Source organism: Bombina bombina, chromosome 4 (genome assembly GCF_027579735.1).
Source record: "Bombina bombina isolate aBomBom1 chromosome 4, aBomBom1.pri, whole genome shotgun sequence".
Lineage (NCBI taxonomy): Eukaryota > Metazoa > Chordata > Amphibia > Anura > Bombinatoridae > Bombina > Bombina bombina.
In genome coordinates, this window is record NC_069502.1 from 114,530,726 (window position 1) to 114,555,098 (window position 24,373).

At 40.0% G+C, this 24,373-nt stretch overlaps 1 protein-coding gene across 2 annotated transcripts in view; it reads right to left on the reverse strand.

Moving 5' to 3' along the window:
* RCAN2 (regulator of calcineurin 2) overlaps nucleotides 1-24,373 on the reverse strand; it is a 339,223-nt gene that overhangs the window by 33,962 nt on the left and 280,888 nt on the right. For both annotated transcript variants that reach the window (XM_053709602.1, XM_053709601.1), the window contains exons 3-4: nucleotides 16,999-17,172; nucleotides 13,219-13,390 (exon numbers count right to left, since the gene is read on the reverse strand). In XM_053709602.1, the coding sequence (XP_053565577.1) occupies nucleotides 13,219-13,390; nucleotides 16,999-17,172 (346 nt within the window). The remainder of the gene's footprint in view (nucleotides 1-13,218; nucleotides 13,391-16,998; nucleotides 17,173-24,373) is intronic.

Genomic DNA, 24,373 nt, shown 5'->3' on the forward strand with positions numbered 1-24,373 from the left:
AGATGTTTCAAATTCACATTCGACTCTATTTGTCCCTCTTCCCAATTTATCAAACATTCAAAAGGTATGCTCGCAACAATTCCGACGCAGCATACCTATCGTTCAAACCGCCACCCTTGAGGCCGTGAATGCCATAGAAATTAATGGGAGTCTGAAAACACAGAAAGGTTATGCTCGATGCTGCAAGACAATGAAGCATATTAGATAATAAAAGTAAATTAGAAACTTTATCAAAATTGTATACTCTTTCTAAATCAAACAATATTATTGCTCCAAATTTGGTGCACTAGTAGATATAGGGATACAAATGAAATAAACATTACTACTTATGGATTATGTTAAATCTTTGTCTCTCATTACAAAGCAAGGGGACAATATTGTTGCTCCAAATTTGGTGCAAAGTATTGCTCCAAACTTGTAGATATAGAGATAAAAATGAAATAAATACATAACATAATATAGCTAACTTCCTGGTTTTTTTTTTTATAAATCTATTTGTACCATGTTTAAGGCATGTAATACAAGTCCCACTCTCCACTTCGCACCAAATTTGACGCAACACTTTTGCACCAAATTTGACGCAATACTTCTAAACAACCCACAAATTAGTGAAAGTTTCAACCACTTTTTCATTGGGAAATACATAATCACATGATATATGACATCACCCAATCTGATTTAAATATACATTTTATACTATCACTAATAAATCAAATTGTTTGATACTTGTGTCATTGATCACTCATCAGAACTTGTAAGTGCCATTTGTTACATTGTATATTATACTTTGAAAGTATGTATATGTGAATTTAGTAATAAAGTGAAGGTAAACTTGAAGGTGAATGGAAGCCCGTTTTTTAAAAAATATATTAAAAACAGGGGCACTTTCATTCATCAAAGTTTACAAAGCAGCCGTTTTGATTAAACACTTACTTTTTTTTCTTTTCACAGCCAGAGCAGCTTCCCCCTCCTGGAAATCCTCTCTTCACACGTCAGCAATGACTAATCCGGCTTCCTCCAATCACGGCTTTCCCCCCAGGGTAGTCATTGCCTGAGACCATGCTGTGATTGGAGGAAGCAGGATTAGTCATTAATGACGTGTGAAGAGAGGATTTCCACGAGGGGAAGCTGCTCTGGCTGTGAAAAGAAAAAAAAGTAAGTTTTTAATCAAAACGGCTGCTTTGTAAACTTTGATGAATGAAAGTGCCCCTGTTTTAATAGTATTTTTAAAAAACAGGCTTTCATTCATCAAAGTTTACCTTCATTTTAAAGTTAAAGAGACACTGAACCCAAATTTTTTATTTCATGATTCAGATAGAGCATGCAATTTTAAGCAACTTTCTAATTTACTTCTATTATCAAAATGTCTTCGTTCTCTTGATATCTTTATTTGAAAAAAGGAATCTATGCTAAGGAGTCAGCAAATTGTTGGTTGAGGACCATGGACAGCACTTGTTTATTGGTGCTGTCCAATCAGCAAGGACAACCCAGGTTGTTCACTAAAAATTGGCCGGCATCTAAACTTAAATTCTTGCTTTTCAAATAAACATACCAATAGAATGAAGAAAATTTGATAATAGGAGTAAATTAGAAAGTTGCTTAAAATTGCATGCTCTATCTGAATCACGAAAGAAAAATTGACCGGACCATTTTTCAATTTTCTTACCCTTAATGACAATGGCTATTTTTACATTTCTGCTGTGTTTGTGTTTAGCTGTAATTTTCCTCTTACTCATTTACTGTACCCACACATATTATATACCGTTTTTCTCGCCATTAAATGGACTTTCTAAAGATACCATTATTTTCATCATGTCTTATAATTTACTACAAAAAAAATAATAAAATATGAGGAAAAAATGGAAAAAAACACACTTTTTCTAACTTTGACCCCCAAAATCTGTTACACATCTACAATCACCAAAAAACACCCATGCTAAATAGTTTCTAAATGTTGTCCTGAGTTTAGAAATACCCAATGTTTACATGTTCTTAGCTTTTTTTGCAAGTTATAGGGCCATAAATACAAGTAGCACTTCGCTATTTCCAAACCACTTTTTTTCAAAATTAGCGCTAGTTACATTGGAACCCTGATATCTGTCAGGAATACCTGAATATCCCTTGACATGTATATATTTTTTGTTAGAAGACAACCCAAAGTATTGATCTAGGCACATTTTGGTATATTTTATGCCACCATTTCACCGCCAAATGCGAGCAAATACAAAAAAAAACTTTACATTTTTCACAATTTTAGGTTTCTCACTGAAATTATTTACAAACAGCTTGTGCTATTATGGCACAAATTGTTGTAAAAGCTTCTTTGGGATCCCCTTTGTTCAGAAATAGCAGACTTATATGGCTTTGGCACTGATTTTTGGTAATTAGAAGGCCGCTAAATGCTGCTGCGCACCACACGTAAATTATGCCCAGCAGTGAAGGGGTTAATTAGGTAGGTTGTAGGGAGCTTGCAGGGTTAATTTTAGCTTTAGGGTAGAGATCAGCCTCCCACCTGACACATCCCACCCCCTGATCCCTCCCAAACAGCTCTCTTCCCTCCCCCACCCCACAAATGTCCCCGCCATCTTAAGTACTGGCAGAAAGTCTGCCAGTACTAAATAAAAGGAGTTTTTTGTTTTTTTTATAAAAAAAATAAAATATTTTAGCTGTGATGGACTCCTGCCTTAGCCCCAACCTCCATGATCCCCCCCCCCTCCCAGCTCTCTAACCCTCTCCCCTATCTAATTGCGGCCATCTTGGGTACTGGCAGCTGTCTGCCAGTACCCAATTTGCCCCAAAAACAAGTGTTTTTTGTTCTTTTGCTTTTTTTTATTTTTTCTGTAGTGTAGCAGCCCCCCACAATACCCCTATCCCCCTCCCCCTCCCCCTCCCAGATCCTTTTATATTATTTTTTAAAAAAATATTTCCCCCCCCTCTTCCCTCCTCATTGGTGTCAGTGTCAGTGCCAGCTAATGCGCGATCGCGCGCGCCCCCGCACGCTCCCGGCGTGCACATTGCACTTCAAGGAACCGGATGCCGGGTAGCGATGGGCCGCCCACCCGCCTACCTGTTACGCTCCCACCCACCAACGAACCGGCACCATCGCTACCGGTGCAGAGAGGGCCACAGAGTGGCTCTCTCTGCATCGGAGTCTTCTAAATGGTATTGCAGGATGCCTCCATATGGAGGCATCACTGCAATACCCTGAGAGCTGCTGGAAGCGATTGCGATCGCTTCCAGCACTCTCTTAGACAACTGACGTACCAGGTACGTCCATTGTCATTAACTGTTAGTTAATGCATGACGTACCTGGTACGTCAGTTGTCATTAAGGGGTTAAACATTGATGCTGACATTAGGACACACAATGTAATATTTTAGACAATGATTTTAAAATTCGAATGATCTTTGATTCAATATAATTTTAAGTTGATAGCTCAAAGGGATAGTTTACCTAACATTAAACTGTCATGATTCAGATACAGCCGAAATTAAAATCACCTCTTTACTGCCATGCTATTTTCAGTGCTTTTCTTCCATCTCTTGAATTTCATTTTCATGAAGAAATGTAATCTTATATGCTAGCCCATTTTATAACACCTGTGTAGGGGTGGTGTTTAAAATTAGACTTCAATCAAGAGGGGTTACACAGGTGCAGAGAGAAAACTGTCCCAGCTCTTAAAATATCCATTGATTGCAAATAAATACATATACTGTACTTTAATTACATGTTATATTTGCAATTGTTCCTGCTCAGAATAAAACATTTTTAGCATTAATAATCATTTTAAAAAACAAAAAAACATGAGATAGGCATATCATCATTTCTAGAAATACAAATACACATTAATTTATGTGGACATATCATATATCAGTTTTTTGCATAACAAATACATAGAAAAATACTTTCTAAGAAATATTATTGTTTGTTCGTTCAGGTATAAATCTAGCTAATTCTTGGACATTAACAGATGAAAAATAAAAGATTAGCTTTAGAGAAATGTGCTTTTTCATGGATAGTAGTGAAATGGTATAAAGTAAAAAAAAAAAAAAACAGAATATCTGCGACATCGATGACTCTTATTTATCAACAGTCTGATGCTCATTGCTCCGTACTTGATGCACATGTTTTTGGCAGACTTTTTAATAAATAAGGCTGTCGTATGTAGATTTGCGGCAGCGATGTCTGGCAAGCATATTGATTCCAGCGAATGCATCAAGATTATAGCAATGATAAATAGGCCCATTAGTTTCATTTAACCCCTTCGCAACATTAAACACTAAATAAATACTTAACATAATTATGTATTCCAAGTGAAGATTAGCCAGAGAATTATTGAGCCTTTAGTGAATATATCGCTTTACAGCACATTTTCTTTGCAAATTATACCAGATAAATACATTGCAAGATCTTCAAGAGAGATCTGATAAAAATCCTACAGCACAAATGAATCTGATACCTCTATAAGGTTTTATCTCTTAACTGACAGCATCAAATCAGAAAAAATAGTATGAATATCAGCTTGTTAAAAAAACTGAAAGATATGTAGGTGGACAACTTAAGTATCTTTTGCATAACTTATATATTCATTCGGTCATTTTACCTTGTTTTATTGCTTTTTTCAGAACACAGCTGTAAAATAAATAATTACTATTTGACTCAGCTGTAGCTACCTAAAAGACCCTGTGGATTTGTAATTGTAAATACCTTATTTCTGTTCTGCATATAATATGTATAATACGTGCGCCGTGACATGCTTTGTTCAACGTCAGGCTTCTGAGGCCAGTAAAGAGATTAGGGATGAAAAATAATCTTCATAAATTATAATGCATTTTATGAAGACTTTTTGTTGATGGACTCAGCAGATGGGATCAAGTAAACTCATTGGCCTCTAGTTATAAAGCCGTCTACTTACCTGCATTCGCCGGCCCAATACGCTCGCCTAAGCTTGCCTCACATCGCCGCTGCGGACCTGAATACGCTCACCAAAGTTATCAATAAATCTGTCAAAAAGCAGCGCACCGAGTACGGGGCGATGAGCAGCGGACTGTGATAGTTATCACTCATCAATCTCGCTGCTCTTCGGCTTTTTTACAGCTTTATTGATACCCCTGTCACTAAGCACTCACACTATACTATACTGTTCTACCCCCTATACCGGCGCCCCCGGAGCCCCCTACAAGTAAATAAAGTTATTACCCCCTAAACCGCCGCTCCTAGACCCCGCCGCAACTATAATAAATATATTAACCCCTAAACTGCCGCTCCCGGACCCCTCCGCCACCTACATTATACCTATTAACCCCTAATCTGACGCCCCCTATACCGCTGTCACCTACATAAACTTATTAACCCCTATCCTGCCAATCCTGGACCCCGCCGCAACTAAAGAAATTGTTTAACCCCTAAACCGCCGCTCCCGGACCCCGCCGCAACTATAATAAATATGTTAACCCCTGAACCGCCACTCCCGGACCCCGCCGCCACCTACATAATACCTATTAACCCCTATCCTGCCCCCCTATACCGCCGCCACCTATAATAAATGTATTAACCCCTATCCTGCCCCCCCTACACCGCCACCACTATAATAAAATTATTAACCCCTAAACCTAAGTCTAACACTAACCCTAACACCCCCCTAACTTAAATATTAATTAAATAAATCTAAATAATATTACTCTTATTAACTAAATTAATCCTATTTAAAACTAAATACTTACCTATAAAATAAACCCTAAGCTAGCTACAATATAACTAATAGTTACATTGTAGCTATTTTAGGATTTATTTTTATTTTACAGGCAACTTTGTATTTATTTTAACTAGGTACAATAGCTATTAAATAGTTAATAACTATTTAATAGCTACCTAGTTAAAATAATTACCAAATTACCTGTAAAATAAATCCTAACCTAAGTTACAATTACACCTAACACTACACTATCATTAAATTAATTAAATAAATTATTCCTATTTAAAACTAAATACTTACCTGTAAAATAAAACCTAAGGATAGCTGCAATGTAATTAATAATTACATTGTAGCTATTTTAGGATTTATTTTTATTTTACAGGTAACTTTGTATTTATTTTAACTAGGTACAATAGTTATTAAATAGTTAGTAACTATTTAATAACTACCTAGCTAAAAGAAATACAAAATTACCTGTAAAATAAATCCTAACCTAAGTTACAATTAAACCTAACACTACACTATCATTAAATTAATTAAATAAATTAGCTACAAATACCTACAATTAAATACAATTAAATAAACTAAACTAAATTAAAAAAAAACCCACTAAATTACAGCAAATAAAAAAATATTACAAGAATTTTAAACTAATTTAAAGGGCTTTTTGCGGGGCATTGCCCCAAAGTAATCAGCTCTTTTACCTGTAAAAAAAATTACAACCACCCCAACATTAAAACCCACCACCCACATACCCCTACTCTAACCCACCCAAACCCCCCTTAAAAAAACCTAACACTAACCCCCTGAAGATCTCCCTACCTTGAGTCATCTTCACCCAGCCGGGTGAAGGAGAAGGGCAAAGGCATTGCCAAAAAGTGAAAAAGGGCATGGTTGGCGGTAGAGGATGCCGTCAACAGTGTGGCCCCGCAGAGGAGGACTGTTGATGGCCTAAAAAAGCGGTGGAATGACTGCAAGAGGCGGGTCAAAGAAAAGATGGGGCAGGAAGCTATGCACCAGAGGGGAACAGACGGTGGTCCATCCCTGGATATTGAGTATAACACCTGGCAGGAGATGATACACAGGTCCCTGAGTATCACAGCAGTCCGTGGACTTCCAGGGGCTCGTGACTCAGGGGCTGCAACCACTGCACATCATGCTGGTGAGTAACATCACACACACCAGTATTATATGTATTTGAGATATAACATCCTTTAATATCACACATTCATGTACACAATGAGGAGCATGGTATTTGCCTACTAACAAAAACATCTACAATTATATTTGACATTAATGCTACTTAACACAATGCAATTCATGATATGAGGTGGAATAGTGCAATACTAACATGTCTCTAATTAACACAGGACACATGTTATAGAGTTTGACATGAGAATCAGTATAGGCCCTAGCATGTATCAATGTATATTGTATGCCCACGTGGACATATATCTGACTTTACTAATCCATCTCTTCCTTTGACTCCTTCACAGAACCTCCTGTCACAAGGATACAAACATCCATGCCACCACCACCACCACCCTTCAGGCAACCGCAAGAACAGTATGCTCCCAGTCATGAGCATGGTTGGATGGCTTCAGTTGAGGACCCGGGAGTGATGCCACCACCATTGCCATATGACCCCTGGCAAGATTCCTGGCCAGAGGAATATCCTCCCTTTGGCTTTGAGGGGGAGCCAAGACAGCCACAAAGGGTCCATGTATTTAACCCCCCCCCACAACACAATCTCATGGCAGTCAGGGATTTTACCAACAGATAATGTCACAGGAAGTTCCAATTGGACAGGCTGAGTGGTCACACACTCGTCATCATTGGGACTATCAACCAACCATGAGAGCTCCACCATAGTCAGCAATTGGACGAGCTCCACCATCCTCAGCAATTGGATGAGCTCCACCATCCTCAGCAATTGGACAAGCTCCACCATCGGCAGATGGAAATATAACAGATTCTACAGCTGCACCTCAAGAACCATCAGATGCAGGTGACCCTGCCCCACATGAACCAGCAGTTGAAGCTGGCCCTGCCTCATATGAACCAGCAGTTGAAGCTGACCCTGCCCCACATGAACCAGCAGTTGAAGCTGACCCTGCCCCACATGAACCAGCAGTTGAAGCTGACCCTGCCCCACATGAACCAGCAGTTGAAGCTGACCCTGCACCTCAAGCAACAGCAGATGCAGGTGACAGTGGCACACAAGCACCTAGAAGCCCTGCTGCTCCAGAGCCTGTGGATGCATTGTATTCTCCCCTGGGTGAGGAATACATTGCACTCCAGAGGAGGCTCATAACAAGCACTGAGAGCATACAAAGAGGACAAGAGAGGTTCTTCAGGAACCATGAAAGGTTCATCAGGAGCCAAGAGAGGAGACAACAACATAGCATAGAGCTACAGAGGGACATGGCAGCATCGTTAAGTGCAAGTGTTCATAACCAGTCACAGATGATGCAAAAGGACAATAGATGGAGAGAACAAAATCAACTCTTGGGTGTGTTGGTTGAGCACTTTACACACCAGCAGGACACTGCCTCCAGCCTATCATCTGTGGCCAGCACACCAGCAGAAACATCTGAATCTTCTCAAACCAGGAGAACAAGGAAATCCACTACAGTCACCTCAGCTCCCTCATCCAAGAAGCCAAAAAAGAAATAAATATTCTTATAGTTCACCATAAATCGTGTCCTCTGTTATTTACCATATAATTGTCATCCACATCCATGTGAGGTGTGTTTTAGTACACTAATATTGTTAAAACATATAATATGACCTGTGTGGAAATGGCAATAAAAACAGGTAATATTATCATGTTTATGACATATTCTTGTACTATAACTCACATCCACAATAGTTGTTTATGAAGGGTACATATAGTAATATTCACTTCTAAGATGTAAATCAATGTATCTCACATCCAATATAAATTGACACATGGGTATATATAGTGGTGATGTTACTGATAGGGTGGGCATTATCAGGTGTTTTAAGGCTGCAGGTTAGAAGTTGTGTTGTATGTGATTGGTTTGACACAATTGCAAAGAGGCAGCCTTCAAGAAGGTGTTAGAAATGATCATATGAGCCATCCTAGGTTTAGCTTTCAACTAAGAATACCAAGAAAACAAAGCAAGTGTTAGAATTAAATCTGAAAGTAGTTTGAAATAACATGCCCTATTTAAAAGAAGAACGTTTTCTTTGGACTTGACTGTCCCTTTATATATTTTGGCATCAATGCCAAGCTGTGTTAACATTAGAATAAATTACACTCCAGTGGGTTCTAAAGAGATGAAGGTAATACAATTATGATTTCCCATTGTTCTCTCCTCCAAGTATTGTTGATTGTTTTGAGAACAAATTTAAAGTAAATAAGCAAGTATATGTCCACAATGTGATAAAGTACCTACAAGCTCGATCCATTTGATTATGTTGTGGCTTCAAACTATTTCAAATACACAAATAAACCTTAAAAAACCAATAGCATAGTATACTGTCCCTTTAACCTTGAGATGCTGCTTAAATGTATGTGTTTGTTAAGGCTTCCAGGGAGTTCCGTTGCTTTTTTAGTCAGTGCAAGGGATGCTGCGCCTACAATATGTGGCGAGATGAGAATGGAGTAGATTTTCTGAATTCTGCGTGCGTAAGTCCTTACGCTGCATATTGGATACCAAATTGCGCGGCTGTTCTATGTTAGTCTATGGGGATAAAAATTACGGCCGAAGGGAGAAATATATATATATATATAAAATTTGTCAGAAAAAAAATCTACTACTTATTTTAAATTAAAACTAAGTGATTTTGCATTGTCTTTTTGTTAGTCCTTTTTGATTATGCTATTTTACTGCATTTAGTGGTCCTTTAACCCCAAAATTTAATGAATTAAAAAAAGATAACTTTCAATTTAATTTAAACCCTTAAATACTGGGACATTCAAATTCATTTTAGAACATAAATTCTATTAATCTTAGTATGTATATAAAAAAACATAAATTGTATTATATTACTATGCTGCAATAAACTGTTAGAAAAATGACCAGAACAATATTCCATGACATCACTACCAACCTTATTTAAAAATAGCATTTCACCCCATTTCCTGTGTCCTACCAAAGCCCATGTCTAAGCACAAACCTTCTGTCACTCAGAGAGATGCTTACTGACAGCTAGGAATCTAAGTTTTCTTTTGTTCCTGACTACAGCAATATTCAATACAAGCTTATTGTGTCTGTAGCTATTTTAATGTACAAGCTTGTGCCTTAACAAATAATAAAATAATTCCCCAAACACACACAAAATGTTTTTCCAAATGTCATCAGCTTAACATAGCCCATCACATTTGCAGATAAAAACCTTCCATTATGGTAACTACTGCCTAATAAAATACACTGTCCTTGACCTTATGTAAATGCTGGCCCAGAAGAGAGATCTAATGAGCCGTGTTACACATTCTGATGCTTGTTACTAATAATGGTGTTTGCTATTCAGGCATTCAGAAAATTACACTAAATAGCTCTTCAGAATTCTGTGCATCCAAAATGATATATCTACCATTCCTATCCTATGGTATTATCGATGACAGTCAAGTGCAGTGATACAAAAAAGTAGACTGCAGGAACAAAATATATTTAAAGGGATAGTAAACACCAAAAATGTTATTGTTTAAAAAGATAGATAATCCCTTTATTTACCATTCCCCAGTTTTGCATAACCAACACTGTTATAGAAATATACCCTTTACCTCTGTAATTTCCTTGTATCTAAGCTTCTGCAAACTGCCTCCTTATCTCAGACCTTTTGACAGACTTGCATTTCAGGCAATTAATGCTGACTCTTAAATAACTCCACGTTCATGAGCACAATGTTATTTATATGAAACGCATGAACTAACACCCTCTATCTGTGAAAAACTGCCAAATGCATTCAGATAAGGGGCTGCCTTCAGGGGCTTAGAAATTAGCATATGAGCCTACCTATGTTTAGCTTTCAACTAAGAATACCAAGAGAACAAAGCAAATTTGATGATAAATGTAAATTAGAAAGTTGTTTAAAATTAAATGTCCTATCTGAATCATGAATGTTTTATTTGGACTTTACTTTTCCTTTAATCAACTCAATATGTTGTATTCAAAGTAGTTTAGTTTGGGTCCTTAAAATTTCAGATTGATGCATTTGATTTAAGCAGCAAAGATGCTAATTAGGATGCTAAGGGCCAGATTCACTAAAGCTTTCTGGTCTGGTGATATTATTTAAAAATTGTTATCAGTTCTATGAGATCCCTCAAATTTTAGCTTGAGAGCTGTTTAAATAAATGTGGAGGAGAGATACATTTGCATTAAAATATAATACACACAAAAAACAAAGTTTTGTGTGATTTCTCTCTATGCCTGCAAAATTTTGATAATTAGACCCTAAGTCATCTACCAAAACAACTTTATTCCATACCTTCGATCCGCCAAAGACGATGCGCCTGCACCGCATCCCATTTTCAACACCTCTAGCGTTATACGAGTAATCGGCCAAAGCACATACATTTTTCTAATAGAGATATGGCAGCCAAACTTCCCCCACCGTGACGTAGTAGGTTTCAGTTTAATTGAATCAGCCAGTCAGAATCAAATCCTCGGCTTTATTCTTAACGCGTTCACGCTTGCACTTCTGATTTCGGCTTGAAAACTGACAGAACTTAAAATGTGCATGCCTCAACGGTTCAAACATGAACGAGCATGACATTTAGTAAAGAAGGGGACGAAGGAGGAGGGGGAGGAGCTTGGCTGCCATATCTCTATTAGAAAAACGTATGTGATTTGGACGATTACTAGTATAACGTTAGAGGTGTTGAAAATGGGATGCGGTGCAGGCGCATTGTCTTTGGCTGATCGAAGGTATGAGATAAAGTTCTTTCGGATGTTGACTGTCCCTTTAATAATTGTTGTTGTAGCCTAAGCTGCTTTTAGGGAGAAGGCTTTGTGTCTGCTTTAACAAATAATAAACAATGTATAAAACATTAATGTGCCTTTGGAATGCATTGCAGGGAATATGTGAGGTACTGGCTCAACTGAAAGCATAAGACAGAGAGGATAGGTCCATTATAGTGCCCTACAAATGCTCGCTCCTAAGCATAACAACCCAGCGCACAAGGTGAATCAGGTGGATGTATGCAGAAGGAGAGGGCACCTCAGTTTTGTTTTCGTTCCTTTATCATAAAGATATAGCCAGTCACTGCAGCTACCTTGCAACTTCATTGAACACAACTTCCTGACTGCCATATCCTTAATAGCTAATCTTAATGTTCTCTTCACTCTTCCCTTTCTGTCTTCAGAAGCAAAGTGCAGTCCATTACCTGAGAATGCACGTCATATACACATGCTGGTTATAAGTATGGTAGTCAGGTGTAGTGCTTTCCACTTCTTCACTTCCCTCTGTACAAAAAAGCTCTGAGAATAATGCTTAAGGCACATCACACAGACACTGTGCAAAGGAAACAACTACAGGGAGTAACTACTTAGTATATAGAATGTATTTTTTTTAAACAAAACTGAAAGGCCAAGGGATCTGATGCAGCATATGGATGAGCTAAGGACCATAATGCCAGATATCTGAGGCTGACATAGGGGCTATAGGGCTGGTGGTCTGATCTGACGTGTATATTCCTGGCAGAAGAGCATATAGAAGGACCAGGTGGCTGATTGGATGACTATAGTATGGGGACGCTTGGTTTGTCCATAGATCTCATCTGATGTGGTATATAAATAACTTACTGGGTACAGAGAATAGGATCAGTGTCGGATGCAGAATTCACTGGATAAATGGGGTGCAGTCTAAGGGTCTGTTGTGACATCTTTCATAAGAGGTGCAGGGAACTATGCATCTTGTCTAAGACCGCTTATAAGATCTGAGACAAGAACATTACTGAGTTAGTAAATACAGACTTAGCTAAGTGTAAGATAAAGGTGCATATTATGTGGAGGGGCAATAAAATGCTTCTTTCCTTGTAGCACTAGGCATCTTTACACTGGCATTGCATGCACTGTTCATTATCAGGGTCTATGTTGTCCAAGCCATTAAGTACCAGGCAGTGATGATCCCAGGTTGCTACAGACTAACAAAGGGTTATTCAAAATGTTGTATTTCAATTTTTTTTTTGTTAGAATATTGTCTCCATTCTTTTAGTAACAAACCTTCTAAATGTTATAGATAAGGGTTAACCCATGGTTGTCAGAAAGGGACACATTGCAATGCAATGAGGCACCCAAAGTGTTAACAACACACAGGTGCCTGACATTTTTACTGTACTGATATGCTGATAAAAAAACACTTCATTTTGGATTGTGCCATTTCTCTGCCCATATTTCACTAGTAAAACATAGAACTAATGATAGTATGATACAAATAGCACAGACATTTGGGCTGACACACTATATATATGCACAATTAGATCTATTTATGGTACACACATGTCAAGTTTAAATAGACTGTCGTACTATTAATACACAGAGTGTATTTCTCACCTGGGCCAAGCTTGGCAACAGCATACAGGAGATCATAGTTGATAACTGGGGAGGCATCATCTATTGGCTGCCAGCCCACAGGAGGCGAGGAGGGAGGTGAGATGAGGAACTGTTTAGCAGGTTGAGGAGGAGCCAGATGAAGCTTGTCTCCGTCTGTTTCTGGAGTCTGAACCTAGGAAATGACTGCAGTAAGTGACCGGTCATGCAACCAAAAAGGGCAATCCTTTTAATGAGTATTGTTATACCATAAGGAACATAGACCCTGCAACACTACACATAACCTAAACATAGCTGATTTATAGGATCAAACAGCAATGCATTCTGTACTATATACTCGAATAAAGATATTGTACAATAATAATCATTATCAAGAGTTATACAATAGAATGTTTGCAATACAATACACTTTGCTACATATCTGTGTTCACAACCCAGGAACATTGCCTAGGACTGACAGCTGGTGAAATAAAATAAAAAAAACCTCATGAGAAAGCAAACTGAGTGAAGCACGATGTATAACAGGAAGCAGCCATGACATTTTCCAGGCTTAACCCTTTGGTATCCAGAGACCACTAGAACACTTTGCACAGCAGGAAAAATCATCTCAGACAAATCTAGCTACTTTTCTGACAATAACTAAATGGCTAAAGCAGGATATAGATGTCGTTTCTTTAGACTTATGTAAAACATTAGACAACGTCTCAGACAATTGGTTTATTTATAAACTGCACTGCCTTGGACTAGGGAGAGTTAATAATTGTGTACTTCAGGGTTAACATATAAGACCTGTTTAGTTTAATGGGACACTAAACCCAATTTTTTTCTTTTTTGGTTCAGATAGAGCATGCAATTTTAAGCAACTTTCTAATTTACTCCTATTATCAATTTTTCTTCGTTCTCTTGCTATCTTTATTTGAAAAAGAAGGCATCTAAGCTAATTTTTTTGTTCAGACACTGGACAGCACTTGTTTATTGGTGGGTGAATGTATCCACCAATCAGCAAGAACAACCCAGGTTGTTAACCAAAAATGGGCCGGCATCTAAACTTAAAATTCTTGCATTTCAAATAAAGATACCAAGAGAATGAAGAAAATGTAATAATAGGAGTAAATTAGAAAGTTGCTTGAAATTGCATGCTCTATCTAAATCACGAAAGAAATTTTTTTAGTTCAGTGTCCCTTTAACATATTAATTTTAATTAAAATGATACAATCAGTTGTAACATAGTTGACATCTTGAGAAGGGTAGATCACATGACTAGCAATATTAACCATTTAGGGCCAGATTAACGTGTGGTGCATTAACAGTTACTCTCAAGCAAAAAGGGGTTTATCGTGGGGTGTTTGCGTGTGTAGGGTTTAGCGCTCTTATTACAAGTCACAAATTATTACAAGTCACAAATTATTACAAGTCGCAAATTATTACAAGTCACAAATTATTACAAGTCACAAATTTTTTCTTTTGTGATTCAGATAAAGCATGCAATTTTAAGCAACTTTCTAATTTTTTTTCATTGTCTTGGTATCTTTATTTGAAAAGCAAAAATGTAAGTTTAGATGCTGGCCTATTTTTTGTGAACAACCTGACTTGTTCTTGCTGATTGGTGGATACATTCACCCACCAATAAACACGTGCTGTCCATTGTCTGAACCAAAAATTGGCTGGCTCCTTAGCTTAGATGCCTTCTTTTTTAAATAAAGATAGCAAGAGAACGAAGAGAAATTGATAATAGGAGTAAATTATAAAGTTGCTTAAAATTGCATGCTCTATCTGAATCACAAAAAACATTTGGGTTCAGTGTCCCTTTAAATCTGTTAATAACAACTTTTTGTATGTTTCAAGTAACTTCCATGACAGTCCCTAAAAATCCTAGCAAAAATCTACTTGAAAAGCATCCAATATCTCTGTTTCTTATATATTATTGTTTGATATATATATATATATATATATATATATATATATATATATATATATATATATGATTTTGCATTTATATTCTATTCTCATTCAGATATATCTTTTTTCTAGTTCAAAATTCAAATTCATTCAGCAGCTCTTCTTATGAGTTGGAAAAGAGACTTCATAGCAATATTAAAAATGATGTTTGTATGGCATTTTATAGATCATTAGTTCATCTATAATATTGTGTATCAAAATAAAGAAATAAATAAGCTAGAAGCTGCTCAAAGAAGATGTACAAAAATGCCTAAAAAAGAAAACATAATATGTACAGCTTAGAAGAGAGAAGGGAAAAGCTGAGGACAAAGGAATATATATAGCAAAGAGCAATGCCAAGGAAAGTGGTAATAAGCTAAAGTCAGAGGGCAGGAGGTTTAGAAGCAACTTGAGTAAGTTCTCTAAAAGGGGTGGTAGATACCGCAAAATATTTCCCAGAACATTACTGGGATACAGGAAGTTAAAAAGCTATTGGGAAGTGGCCCAGGAGGGCTCATGAGTGGGGAAATGGGCGGGGCTCCATCAGTCCCTTAAAACCAGCTGTGGGTACTTAACGGGTCAGACCTGCTAACTCGTGATAGTACCACAGAATGCGGGATGGATTGGAGGTATGGAGGTACACTGAGGTATAATAATCAATTTCAGCTAGAAGGCTGTCCTGAGGATTAATTAAGCCTACACCTCACTAAGAAATATGGGCTGTCTAGTTGGGGCTTTTGATTATTATCTGCTAACAACATTTATGTTTCTAGAAGAAGGGCAAATTTAATGGCAACAATGCAATTTAGTCCAAATGCTTTGGAAATTTTGTTGGCAAATTATATAATAATGTTTACAATCGGATTAGCATGTCTATTTATTTTCTAATCACTTAGCAGTGTTTAAAGTGAAGGTTCATTTAGATGAATCGGTGCCCGTTTTTAATAATCCTATTAAAAACAAGGGCACTTTAATTAATCAAAATTGACTTTTTACTCGTTTTCTTCAAATACTTACCTTTTAATCTTCACAGCCGCTCCAGCGATTCCCCTGGCCGTCGGAAGCCTCTTCATACGTCAGAAATGACGAATCCGGCTTCCTCCAATCACGGCTTCCCCCCGGGGGAATCATGGCCTGAGGCAATGCCGTGATTGGAGGAAGCCGGATTAGTCATTTTGGACCCGTGAAGACGGCTTGCGATGGGCGGAGGAAGCGGTGCAGCGGCTGTCAGGATTAAAAGGTAAGTAGTTGAAGAAAACGAGTGAAATGTCAATTTTGATTAATTAAAGTGCCCTTGTTTTTAATAGGTTTATTAAAAACCGGGCACCAATTTATCTAAATTTACCTTCTCTTTAAAAAACAATCAATTTAGTTTTAAGGCCATCTTTTTAAAGCATAAAAAAAATACAAATATATATTTTCATAAAGGGACATGTTAGCCAAACTGCAACTCCCTTGAAAGTGATTTAGCATATCTATAAAAATATGACTAGATACATGAACATATTTATGTGACTAAGGAAGAGGATTTACCTCAACATTTCAGCATCATCGAGAGGATTTCACCATAATCCTTAAAGATTTCATAGTAACTACCTTAAACTGAGGAGGGAAATACTTGCAAGTCCTGGGACTTGATTGGATGCATAAAGTGTGGTTACTGAATTTAAAAAAAAAAAAAATCTCCCTTTTTTTACACAGAGATGTTCCTGTGATATTTTCTAGTCAGCTTTTTTTCAAATACGCTGCATCACTTTTAAGCTAACTTTCAGCTTTTAGGTAACAATGTCCCTTTAATTAGCTAGAAAATAAATGAAAAGCAAGCATTTTGTATGGGTTTCTTACCTGTGCAAAATATAGTTTTAATTTTTTTCCTCTGAACTGTGTTTCGTGAAGTTCTATCCGCGCTCTCGCTGCTGCTTTGGGGTTGCTGAAGTTTATTCTCACTCTTCGGAAACTCTTGAATAGCTGTAGTGTGACACAGTCATCGTACGATCGAAATAGGCCCTCAAATTTATCCTGGGAAAGAAAAACTGAATTGAAGAGTATGTTCTGTAAGCGTATTAGAGGGAATAGAAAGGTCTGAAAAGACACTCGTCAGAGAAATGTTATCACTGTATTGAGAAGCAAATGCAGTTCATGTGGAATATCTGAGTACATAATCATTACTAAAATGGTTGTACAACGGATGCACTTACAATAATTTGTATCTAAAAAGGCATTTTACACAGTAGCACTCATAAATCATAAGTATCTCATATCCTGCTATTTGGTTTAATGTTGCTAAAGTAAAAAATGCTGTTCTCGTATGTTCCAAAAAAACAATGTTCTTTAAAGTGAAGGTCAATTTTGATGAATTAGTGCCTAGTTTGTAATAATCCTATTAAAAACAAGGTCACTTTAATTCATCAAAATTGACATTTCACTAATTTTCTTCAAAAACTTACCTTTTAAACCTGACAGCCGCTGCAGCGCTTTCTCCGCCCGTCGCAAGACCGCTTCGCGGGTCAAAAATGACAAATCCGTCTTCCTCCAATCACAGCGTTGCTTCAGGCCATAATTCCCCTGGGGGGGAAGCCGTGATTGGAGGAAGCCTGATTCGTCATTTCTGACGTATGAAGAGGCTTCCGACGGCCAGGGTAATCGCTGGAGCGGCTGTCAGGATTAAAAGGTACGTTTTTGAAGAAAAGAAGTGAAATGTCAATTTTGATGAATTAAAGTGCCCTTGTTTTTAATAGGATTATTAAGAACCGGGCACTAATTCATCAATATTGACCTTCACTTTAAAGGCTTGTCTCATAATAATTAGACTTGATTTTAAATTGGTCTTTTAAAAAAAATCAAACACCTCTTTCTTTTGCGTAAAAAATGTGCTTGTCCACCTGCAAATGCTGCAAACCACATAGCTGCTTTGCAGCATTGGAAACCTAAGTTACAGAATTTTTTTTTTTGGTCTCTCTAGGGAACATGGGACAAGCACAATTTTATACAAAAACAAGGAGGTGTTTATTATCCTTTTAAGCAGTCCATTTTGGGAAAAACTTCCTTAAAGGAACAAAGAACCCCACATTTTTCTTTTATGGATCAGGCAGAACATTCAATTTCTAAACTTACATTCTTCCATTTCAAATAAAGATACCAAGAGAATGAAGAACATTTGAAAATAGGAGTAAATTAGAAAGTTGCTTATAATTTCATGCTCTATCTGAATCACGAAAGAAAAAATTTGGGTTCAGTGTCCCTTTAAATGTTTGCAACTTACTTCTATTAACAAATTTGCTTAATTCTCAGGTTATTCTTTGTTGAAGAGATATCTAGATAGGTAGCGTGCATACGTCTGGAGCACTACATGGCAGGAGCTTACCTTCATGCTTTTCAACAATGGATACTATGAAAACAAATAAAATCTAATAACCAAAAAAAATTGGACATTTGTTTAAAATTATATGCTCTATCTGAATAATACATTTTGGGTTTTATGTCCCTTTACAAATCTCTGCCTTTTGCAGAAAGAATCATGGGGATGCGATATTCATTTTGAGAACATCTCATTACCAGGTAAATTTGTCATATATTAGCATATATACAACAGACTTTTTAAATCACCAAAACAAAAACAATCCTTATATACCTACAGTTAAAATGATATGTATAATTAAACATTAAAGTCAACGATCACTGCCTGCTGAAGCTATTCACTCCAAATACAAAAGTGCTTCCAATAATGTTATTGTTTCTTCTTGAAGACAATCTTTTATTTTCCTACTATAATGCCCCTTTAATTGAAGAGAGATTGACTTTCTCCAAAGTAAGGTTGTTTATAAGAGCAGAGAGAGGAAAAGAGAGGGGAAGGAAATAGAGGGGGAGGGAATTAGAGGGGGGAGAGTGAGAGAAATGGGGGGGGGATGGAGAGGGTGAGAAAGAGGAGAGTGAGAGAAAGGGTGAGAGGGAAAGAGAGAGGAGAATAGAGGAGAAGAGAGAGGGAAAGAGGGAGAGAGAGTAGGAGAGGAAGGGGGAGAGGGAGAGAGAAGGAGAGAGGAGGAGAGAGGGAAAGAGGGAGAGAGGGGGAAAGAGAGAGAGAGAGAGGAGAAGAGAGGAGGGAAAGAGGGAGATAGAGGGAGAGAGGAGGATAGAGAAAGAAAGAGGGAGATGTAGAGAGGAGGAGAGAGGAGGAGAGAGAGGGAGATAGAACTAGAAAGCAAGAAAGAGAGTGAGCAGGTGGGAAGTAGACAGAAAGTGGTGGGGAGGGAGAGAAAGCAAAAGAGAGGGAGGGAGGCTGATCAAAAGAGAGCAAGTGAGAGGGAGGGAGAGAAATAGATAATAAGGGTGAGAGCAAGAGAAGGAAAAGGACAAACATAGAGGGAATGAAAGAGAATGAGAGCAAGTGAGAGGGAGACAGAGAGATGGAGACCGAAAGGGGGGGGGGAAGAACAAGCAAGATGGAAGAAGAAAACAAGAGAGAAAGAGGAAACAGAGTGAGCAAGAGATGTGAGAGAGCAATAGAGGGAGTGAGCAAGAGAGGGAGAGTGAGTGATCAAGAGATGTGAGTGAGCAAGAGAAGGAGAGGGAATGAGCAAGAGATGTGAGTGAGCAAGAGGAGGGGGAGTGAACAAGAGATGTGAGTGAGCAAGAGAGGGAGAGGGAATGAGCAAGAGATGTGAGTGAGCAAGAGAAGGAGGGGGAGTGAACAAGAGATGTGAGTGAGCAAGAGAAGGAGGGGGAGTGAACAAGAGATGTGAGTGAGCAAGAGAAGGAGGGGGAGTGAACAAGAGATGTGAGTGAGCAAGAGAAGGAGGGGGAGTGAACAAGAGATGTGAGTGAGCAAGAGAGGGAGAGGGAATGAGCAAGACATGTGAGTGAGCAAGAGAAGGAGGGGGAGTGAACAAGAGATGTGAATGAGCAAGAGAGGGAGAGGGAATGAGCAAGAGATGTGAGTGAGCAAGAGAAGGAGGGGGAGTGAACAAGAGATGTGAGTGAGCAAGAGAAGGAGGGGGAGTGAACAAGAGATGTGAGTGAGCAAGAGATGGAGGGGGAGTGAACAAGAGATGTGAGTGAGCAAGAGAAGGAGGGGGAGTGAACAAGAGATGTGAGTGAGCAAGAGAGGGAGAGGGAATGAGCAAAATATGTGAGTGAGCAAGAGAAGGAGGGGGAGTGAACAAGAGATGTGAGTGAGCAAGAGAAGGAGGGGGAGTGAACAAGAGATGTGAGTGAGCAAGAGAAGGAGGGGGAGTGAACAAGAGATGTGAGTGAGCAAGAGAAGGAGGGGGAGTGAACAAGAGATGTGAGTGAGCAAGAGAGGGAGAGGGAATGAGCAAGAGATGTGAGTGAGCAAGAGAAGGAGGGGGAGTGAACAAGAGATGTGAGTGAGCAAGAGAAGGAGGGGGAGTGAACAAGAGATGTAAGTGAGCAAGAGAAGGAGGGGGAGTGAACAAGAGATGTGAGTGAGCAAGAGAAGGAGGGGGAGTGAACAAGAGATGTGAGTGAGCAAGAGAGGGAGAGGGAATGAGCAAAATATGTGAGTGAGCAAGAGATGTGAGTGAGCATGCGAGTGAAAGTGAGTGAGACAGAGAGGGAGAGGGAGTGAGCAAGAGATGTGAGTGAGCAAGAGATGTGAGTGAGCAAGAGAGGGAGTGAGCAAGATGTGAGTGAGCAAGAGATGTGAGTAAGAGAGGGAGAGGGAATGAGCAAAAGATGTGAGTGAGCAAGAGATGTGATTGAGCATGCGAGCGAGAGTGAGTGAAGGAGAGAGGGAGATAGAGTGAGCAAGAGAGGGAGAGGGAGTGAGCAAGAGATGTGAGTAAGCAAGAGAGGGAGAGGGAGTGAGCAAGATGTGAGTGAGCAAGAGGAGGGGGAGTGAACAAGAGATGTGAGTGAGCAAGAGAGGGAGAGGGAATGAGCAAGAGATGTGAGTGAGCAAGAGAAGGAGGGGGAGTGAACAAGAGATGTGAGTGAGCAAGAGAAGGAGGGGGAGTGAACAAGAGATGTGAGTGAGCAAGAGAAGGAGGGGGAGTGAACAAGAGATGTGAGTGAGCAAGAGAAGGAGGGGGAGTGAACAAGAGATGTGAGTGAGCAAGAGAGGGAGAGGGAATGAGCAAGACATGTGAGTGAGCAAGAGAAGGAGGGGGAGTGAACAAGAGATGTGAATGAGCAAGAGAGGGAGAGGGAATGAGCAAGAGATGTGAGTGAGCAAGAGAAGGAGGGGGAGTGAACAAGAGATGTGAGTGAGCAAGAGAAGGAGGGGGAGTGAACAAGAGATGTGAGTGAGCAAGAGATGGAGGGGGAGTGAACAAGAGATGTGAGTGAGCAAGAGAAGGAGGGGGAGTGAACAAGAGATGTGAGTGAGCAAGAGAGGGAGAGGGAATGAGCAAAATATGTGAGTGAGCAAGAGAAGGAGGGGGAGTGAACAAGAGATGTGAGTGAGCAAGAGAAGGAGGGGGAGTGAACAAGAGATGTGAGTGAGCAAGAGAAGGAGGGGGAGTGAACAAGAGATGTGAGTGAGCAAGAGAAGGAGGGGGAGTGAACAAGAGATGTGAGTGAGCAAGAGAGGGAGAGGGAATGAGCAAGAGATGTGAGTGAGCAAGAGAAGGAGGGGGAGTGAACAAGAGATGTGAGTGAGCAAGAGAAGGAGGGGGAGTGAACAAGAGATGTAAGTGAGCAAGAGAAGGAGGGGGAGTGAACAAGAGATGTGAGTGAGCAAGAGAAGGAGGGGGAGTGAACAAGAGATGTGAGTGAGCAAGAGAGGGAGAGGGAATGAGCAAAATATGTGAGTGAGCAAGAGATGTGAGTGAGCATGCGAGTGAAAGTGAGTGAGACAGAGAGGGAGAGGGAGTGAGCAAGAGATGTGAGTGAGCAAGAGATGTGAGTGAGCAAGAGAGGGAGTGAGCAAGATGTGAGTGAGCAAGAGATGTGAGTAAGAGAGGGAGAGGGAATGAGCAAAAGATGTGAGTGAGCAAGAGATGTGATTGAGCATGCGAGCGAGAGTGAGTGAAGGAGAGAGGGAGATAGAGTGAGCAAGAGAGGGAGAGGGAGTGAGCAAGAGATGTGAGTAAGCAAGAGAGGGAGAGGGAGTGAGCAAGATGTGAGTGAGCAAGAGATGTGAGTGAGTAAGAGAGGGAGAGTGAGTGATCAAGAGAGATTGACTTTCTCTAAAGTAAGGTTGTTTATAAGAGCAGAGAGAGGAAAAGAGAGGGGAAGGAAATAGAGGGGGAGGGAATTAGAGGGGGGAGTGAGAGAAAAGGGGGGGATGGAGAGGGTGAGAAAGAGGAGAGTGAGAGAAAGGGTGAGAGGGAAAGAGAGAGGAGAATAGAGGAGAAGAGAGAGGGAAAGAGGGAGAGAGAGTAGGAGAGGAAGGGGGAGAGGGAGAGAGAGAAGGAGAGAGGAGGAGAGAGGGAAAGAGGGAGAGAGGGGGAAAGAGAGAGAGAGAGGAGAAGAGAGGAGGGAAAGAGGGAGATAGAGGGAGAGAGGAGGATAGAGAAAGAAAGAGGGAGATGTAGAGAGGAGGAGAGAGAGGGAGAGAGAACTAGAAAGCAAGAAAGAGAGTGAGCAGGTGGGAAGTAGACAGAAAGTGGTGGGGAGGGAGAGAAAGCAAAAGAGAGGGAGGGAGGCTGATCAAAAGAGAGCAAGTGAGAGGGAGGGAGAGAAATAGATAATAAGGGTGAGAGCAAGAGAGAGCAAGAGAAGGCAAAGGACAAACATAGAGGGAATGAAAGAGAATGAGAGCAAGTGAGAGGGAGACAGAGAGATGGAGACCGAAAGGGGGGGGGGGGGAGAACAAGCAAGATGGAAGAAGAAAACAAGAGAGAAAGAGGAAACAGAGTGAGCAAGAGATGTGAGAGAGCAATAGAGGGAGTGAGCAAGAGAGGGAGAGTGAGTGATCAAGAGATGTGAGTGAGCAAGAGAAGGAGAGGGAATGAGCAAGAGATGTGAGTGAGCAAGAGAAGGAGGGGGAGTGAACAAGAGATGTGAGTGAGCAAGAGAAGGAGGGGGAGTGAACAAGAGATGTGAGTGAGCAAGAGAGGGAGAGGGAATGAGCAAGAGATGTGAGTGAGCAAGAGAAGGAGGGGGAGTGAACAAGAGATGTGAGTGAGCAAGAGAGGGAGAGGGAATGAGCAAAATATGTGAGTGAGCAAGAGAAGGAGGGGGAGTGAACAAGAGATGTGATTGAGCAAGAGAAGGAGGGGGAGTGAACAAGAGATGTGAGTGAGCAAGAGAAGGAGGGGGAGTGAACAAGAGATGTGAGTGAGCAAGAGAAGGAGGGGGAGTGAACAAGAGATGTGAGTGAGCAAGAGAAGGAGGGGGAGTGAACAAGAGATGTGAGTGAGCAAGAGAAGGAGGGGGAGTGAACAAGAGATGTGAGTGAGCAAGAGAGGGAGAGGGAATGAGCAAAATATGTGAGTGAGCAAGTGAAGGAGGGGGAGTGAACAAGAGATGTGATTGAGCAAGAGAAGGAGGGGGAGTGAACAAGAGATGTGAGTGAGCAAGAGAAGGAGGGGGAGTGAACAAGAGATGTGAGTGAGCAAGAGAAGGAGGGGGAGTGAACAAGAGATGTGAGTGAGCAAGAGAGGGAGAGGGAATGAGCAAGAGATGTGAGTGAGCAAGAGAAGGAGGGGGAGTGAACAAGAGATGTGAGTGAGCAAGAGAAGGAGGGGGAGTGAACAAGAGATGTAAGTGAGCAAGAGAAGGAGGGGGAGTGAACATGAGATGTGAGTGAGCAAGAGAAGGAGGGGGAGTGAACAAGAGATGTGAGTGAGCAAGAGAGGGAGAGGGAATGAGCAAAATATGTGAGTGAGCAAGAGATGTGAGTGAGCATGCGAGTGAAAGTGAGTGAGACAGAGAGGGAGAGAGAGTGAGCAAGAGAGGGAGAGGGAGTGAGCAAGAGATGTGAGTGAGCAAGAGAGGGAGTGAGCAAGATGTGAGAGAGCAAGAGATGTGAGTAAGAGAGGGAGAGGGAATGAGCAAAAGATGTGAATGAGCAAGAGATGTGATTGAGCATGCGAGCGAGAGTGAGTGAAGGAGAGAGGGAGAGAGAGTGAGCAAGAGAGGGAGAGGGAGTGAGCAAGAGATGTGAGTAAGCAAGAGAGGGAGAGGGAGTGAGCAAGATGTGAGTGAGCAAGAGATGTGAGTGAGTAAGAGAGGGAGAGTGAGTGATCAAAAGATGTGAGTGAGCAAGAGAGTGAAAGGGAATAAGCAAGAGATGTGAGTGAGTGAGCAAGCGAGCAAG